Below are 5,851 nucleotides of genomic sequence, written 5' to 3'. Positions count from 1 at the left end.
CTTACCCTCCCTCTTCTCCTGCCTCCTCCTGGCTGAATGAGGGCCGGAAGCGGGGTGGCCGGAAGCAGGGGGCGGGGCTTCATCATGAGCACCCGCCCCCTGTACCTCACCCGGGGGAACTGCGATCCCCCGCGATCCCCCCGAAATGACCTCTGAGTGTGATGTGATTGCTAAAAAAGCAAATGCGATTTTGGGCTGTATCAACAGAAGTATAGTGTCTAGATCATGAGATATGATGGTACAACTTTGCTCTACTCTGGTTAGACCTCACCTCGAGTATTGTGTTCCGTTTTGGGCACAATTTAAGAAGGATATAAGCAAGCTGAAACACGTCCAGAGGAGAGCAACAAAGATGGTGAGGGGTCTGGAGACCAAGTCCTACGAGGAAAGGTTGAAGGAGCTGGGTATGTTTAGCCTGGAGAGGAAACAACTGAGAGGTGATATGATAACCATCTTCAAGTACTTAAAGGGCTGTCATCTACAAGATAGTGTGGAGTTGTTTTCTGTTGTCCCAGAAGGTTGGACCAGAACCAACAGGTTGAAATTAAATCAGAAGAGTTTTCGGCTAAACATTAGGAAGAACTTCCTGACAGTTAGAGCGGTTCCTCAGTGGAACAGGCTTCCTTGGAAGTAGTAGGCTCTCCTTCTTTGAAGGTTTTCAAACAGAGGCTAGATGGCCATCTTCCAGCAATGAGGATTCTGTGAACTTAGGGAGATCATGAGAGGGAGGGCAGGAAGGGTTGCCTCAGTGCTTAGTTCTTGTGGCCCTTTTTTACACGCCCAGAGAAATGCTGATTGCCACTTTGGGGTCAGGAAGCAATCCTGGAGATTTTTTGTCATCTTCTGGGCGTGGAACAGTGGTCACTGCAGATGTGGATTTGTGAATTTCCTGCATTGTGCAGGTGGTTGGACTAGATAACCCTGGAGGCCCCTTCCAACTCTATGATTCTATAAGTGCAGTGTGTGTGTGCATATGTGTGCTCACGGATGCTGATGATACTCCTCTCAAATTTAAGACACTGGGGGGGGGACAAAAGTGGCAGATCATTTATAAACAATACTGACCAAGTCCTTTAGAGAATGACCAAATGCAGAACACAATAGCTATGCTGGTGCAGTGACTTGAGGGGACTATTCGGATAATGGAAAAGAGTTGTAAGCTCAATGTATAATAAAGTATAATACAATTAAATCAAAACATTAGCATGCCTTATGAATTAGGCAGGTACTTAATGTGGCAAAGGAAATAAGGGGATGAAGACATCATGCAGTAGTACGAGAGGTACCACAGTAGTATGAGACATACTGTTCTGTCACAGGCAAGAATCTATCAAAGAGGCTACAATCTAAAGAACTTTATTTCTCCCTTCTTAGGGATTTCCAAGGGTTAGGCCATTTCTCACTTCTACCCTATTACCACCTCTTCTGTAAGTAGCAGCAGTTAGCTGCTGCCAAGAAAGCAAAACAAACCAGTTCTACTTTATTTCGCTTGGGGGGGGCAGCTATCTGTCTCCAGCTACTTTGGCTTTGCTTGAAACTGAAATGTGAGCAGAGCTTTTCAAGTACAACCTGCTGAGCATAACTGTAAAGCCTTGTGGCTATCTCTAGAGGGGAAGAGTTTGTCCAAAACAGTGACCTGAAGTCTGTATGAAACTATTGTGAGGACTGGTCCCTTACCACTCCCCCCCCCATCTCTGTCAACACCTCATCTAAATTCTTTCTCCCAGGCATGAAATGACTGCAAGGGACTACACTTTATCCCACCCTTCTCCAAGGAACTCAGAGTGCACTGGAATTCCTCTTTCTATTTTGTACTGTCAACTATTTCATGAGATCATTTTTGTTGATATACAGCAAGTGACCAAAATGAGCCTAGCTTCATGATTGAGGAGTACAGTTGCCACCACAGGACTGACAACTGGTGGGAACTTGGGGGAGGGAATGGGAGAGGGCAATGCATGCACCATGATGTCACAACTGAAAGCAATGACCTGTTGCTCTAGGAATCCCTGGAAACCCTATGATAGAATCACAGAGTTGCAAGTAATTCTTAGAGCAATAGGACATCATGCTGCATGCAACACCAGAGTTTTTTCTTCTCCTACTGTTGCTTAGAGTAGCGGCAGGCCACAAGAGCAGCCAGCAGGAGGCCTCCAAACATAGTGGGAGACCTGGCAAGCCTATGAGGCATCCAGACAGCTAGTTTCCAGTCTCTCAAGCTCCCAAACAGCAGTTTCTTAATATAATTTTTTTTAATTATGATTTTTTTTTTAAATCTATTATCAGTGAGAAACTTCCTTGGGAAAGTGCCCTTAAGACCATACTGAAGATACATTGTGCAGTCTCTGCTCCAGAGTGTTTGTATGCAGAAATACGCCAAAGAAGCAAGAATTCACTACTCTCCAGAGGTCATTTCGGGGGGGATTGCGGGGGATCGCAGTTTTCCTGGGTGAGGTACGAGGGGCGGGGCACCTGCTTCCGGCCGCCCCGCTTCCGGCCCTCATTCAGCCAGGAGGAGGCAGGAGAAGAGGGAGGGTAAGTTGCTTCCTCCCTGCCTCTCCCCACCCCTGCCTGCCTGGGGCCGGGGAGGGCCTTTGCGGGGCTTCCTTGTACTCCCGTCAGCCTTGCAGGTTCACCGCCGGGCCCCTCATATGACACACTTCCGGTGATGTCAGGGGGTGTGGCATATGCTAATGAGTTATGCTAATGAGTTCCCTTAGCTCTTTTTCTACGAAATGACCCCTGCTAGTCTCAGATACCTAGCTCCTCAAAGCAGCCAATATTCCATCCATTTATTTTTTCCATTCCTTGACATTACACTTCTGGAAAGCCAAAAGTGCTGAAATGATAAAATTATAAGGGCTTGCCTATACAAGAGGCAGCCAGAACTGAGTTTTGTATACAATTGCTTTTCCTAGCAAGTATTCTTACAGGTAAAACCAGTCACCACAGGGTACATCTGCATCACAAAAAGACAGTGTGGTTGGGAGTGTCGAACTAGGATCTAGGAGACCCAGCTTTGAATCCCTGCTCTGTCATGGAACTTCGCTGGGTGACCTTGGGCCACTCACAAATTCTTAGTCTAGCCTAGTGTGGGGATAAAAGGCAGAAAGAGAGCTATAAATGCCACCCAGAACTCCTTGGAAGAATGTTATATTTTTATTCCACCAGACAGATATTGTTGACGTTTGCAACACATGAAAATTCTTTGTGCCAACATCTCAAACTGCTAGTAGCATCTGCTGTCCTATGGGAAGTAAAATGAGTGACAGCTGCTATATGACAAAGGGACTAAGCCAGAACTAAGAGATGATTTTAAGAGGCCCTTTGTGTGAACCAGTGTGTGTAGTGGTTAGAGTGTCAAAACAGGACCTGGGAGACCTAGGTTCAATCCCCACGAAGCCATGAAAAGCTTGCTGGGTGGCCTTGGGCCAGTCTCTCAGCTTGACCTACCTCACAAAGCACTTGTGAGGATAAAACTGGGGAGAAAAGAACTCTGGAAGTTGCTATGGGTCCCCAATTAGGGCATAAATTCAGTAAATAAAGTAATGCATGAAGTCCATTCAAATTTTCAGCAAAGAAACTTAGTTCTTCCAATTGCAAAGTTTACTCATACAGGGAGAGTTCAGACTAGTCTAGCTTTTTTTATCCAGTTGCAAGGCTAACCCAGCCCTGATCTGGATGGCCCAGGCTAGCCCACTCTAGTCAGATCTCAGAAGCTAAGCAGGGTTGGCCCTGGTTAGTCCTTGGATGGGAGACTACCAAGGAAGTCCAAGGTCACTACACAGAAGCAGGCAATGGCAAACCAGCTCTGAACATCTCTTGCCTCAAAAACCCTACAGGGTCATCATGTCGGCTGCAACCTGATGGCACTTTCCACCAACACCAAAGCTCATGAAGGGTACTTCATTAGCATGCTTTTGACTTACGGATGCAATCTAACATGGAATTTTAAATATGAGTTTCCAAGTGAAAAAATCTCATGCAGAAAATTTTAATCTTTTTTCAAGAAAAGAACTCTGAACGTCAGAAGGGGATTTTTGTTTCTAATGAACACAGCCCCTGAAGAACTCTTCATATACTCGAGATAATTAATGTATAATTATGTGAATAAATAGTGTTTGGCAAAAAAAAGTTCCTGTATTGAGACATCTATGCTTTCCTCATCTTGAGTTAAACTATAAAAGAATTCCATACAACAGGTATGTGTTCTAGCTTACCATTTCGAGACAAATCAAGTTCCACGAGCTGCATGAAGTTTGCTATCTCTGGAGGAAGTCGCTGAATTTCATTATCACTGAGCCCAAGCTTTCGTAATTTTACAAGCTGAAAAAAAGGCTGAAAAAGAAAATAATTCTGCATTAAGTAAGTGGTAATTTGGTCTTGATTGTATTGCCATTGTTTTAGCTAGTTAGTTTATTTCAGCTCATATGACAATGGTCTCAAGCACATCCACAACAAGCAACATACATATAAAATACCAAAGTGAGAGTTCAAAACTATACATTCAAATCCAGTTAAAAATATGAGCCGTATTAAAAATTTGAAATATAAAACAAAACCAAAAATGTAAACTTTATCTTAGTAGCAATTATTTACGCTTCAATGCTATTAAAATAGCTAAATATTTTGCTACTGAAGCGGTAATTATCAGATCGATGTCTGACAGCAGATAAGAGGTCACCCATGGCTTCAGTGGAAGGTGGTATTTGGACAGAAGTGGATATATCCAATATGACCTAAGAGCTAACCAATGAGAACAAAACAAAAGAAGATGTGTCAACGTCTCAATCTTGCCAGAAGTACAGGTACAAAGCCTATCTGAAAACGGAGTTCGTGAAAAGCATCCCATTAATTCTGCAGACGGTACAGCGTTTAATCTAGCAAGAGTAAAAGCAAATCTTTTGCTTTTGAGAGGGGGTGGTAAGGTGGCTTAGATATAATGGGTCAATGAAGGAGGGATCCCCAAAGCTAGGGGAGAACATACCTGCTTGGCAGGTGCGGCGGTACTGGCCCTATCCCAGTTTCCTGCCTTCAATCTGATCTGTCTCCATGCTTCTTGCTGAGATAAAGTCTTGATCGTTGATATCGGGAGGCCGAGGAGGTTCAATTTCTCATCTATTTGATTTGACCAGGTTGTTCTATAATTATCCTCCTTCAGTCTATATATCAAACTCCCTGACGATGGACTAGAAAAACAAACCTTTAGCCTTAGTCTGAAAGCAGCCAACCAAGCTCTAAGTTCTAGGGAACTTTGTGCTAGTTCCCACCTAAGAACAGCTCCCGCCATGCACTTAGGTACTCCCAAAATTTGATGCAGGAATTGAGTTAATAATTTATCTAATGATTCAGAAGCTGCACAGATCCAAATGGCTGCCCCAAATAGGAATAGCTCCCACCACCACGACTGTTGAGATGGCAGTCATCGGGCGGATTTTTAGCCCGCCCCCTCCTGGGAGCAGCTGCCGCACGAGAGAGGACACAGCGGCTGCAATGGTGAGGGAGTACCTTTTGGAGCCCTACAAGTCACAGGCAACCTGTCCACTGATCTACGGGGCCATGAAGGAGGCGGTCTGGCCGGACCTCTCTAAAGTGGTCCAGAAGCTCCTCACATGCACTCCAATGAGCGTGCAAAGTGAGCACGTTTTTTCCCATGTGGGCGACATTTTCTGCTCGCATCGTTCACACCTGCTCCCCTGGACAGTTGAGCAGTTGGTCTTTCTGAAGGTCAACCTGCCAGTATTCAGTTTCCCGGTCCTAAACTTTAAGGGTGATTGAAGTGAGCATGCATACTTGTGCCTGCCATCCCCTCTCGGTCTGTGTTGGGAAGTTGGGTTACACAACGCTCTTC

At 44.9% G+C, this 5,851-nt stretch overlaps 1 protein-coding gene across 1 annotated transcript in view; it reads right to left on the bottom strand.

Moving 5' to 3' along the window:
- Window positions 1–5,851, bottom strand: part of LRRC1 (leucine rich repeat containing 1) — a 172,240-nt gene that overhangs the window by 107,538 nt on the left and 58,851 nt on the right. The window contains exon 2 of the mRNA XM_015423981.1: window positions 4,221–4,338. Coding sequence (XP_015279467.1) covers window positions 4,221–4,338 — 118 coding nt within the window. The remainder of the gene's footprint in view (window positions 1–4,220; window positions 4,339–5,851) is intronic.

This window comes from Gekko japonicus, unplaced genomic scaffold (assembly GCF_001447785.1).
Source record: "Gekko japonicus isolate JY-2015 unplaced genomic scaffold, Gekko_japonicus_V1.1 scaffold391, whole genome shotgun sequence".
Classification (NCBI taxonomy): domain Eukaryota; kingdom Metazoa; phylum Chordata; class Lepidosauria; order Squamata; family Gekkonidae; genus Gekko; species Gekko japonicus.
The sequence above is the reverse complement of the archived record's forward strand: the minus strand, read 5'-3'. Positions and strand labels throughout refer to the sequence as shown.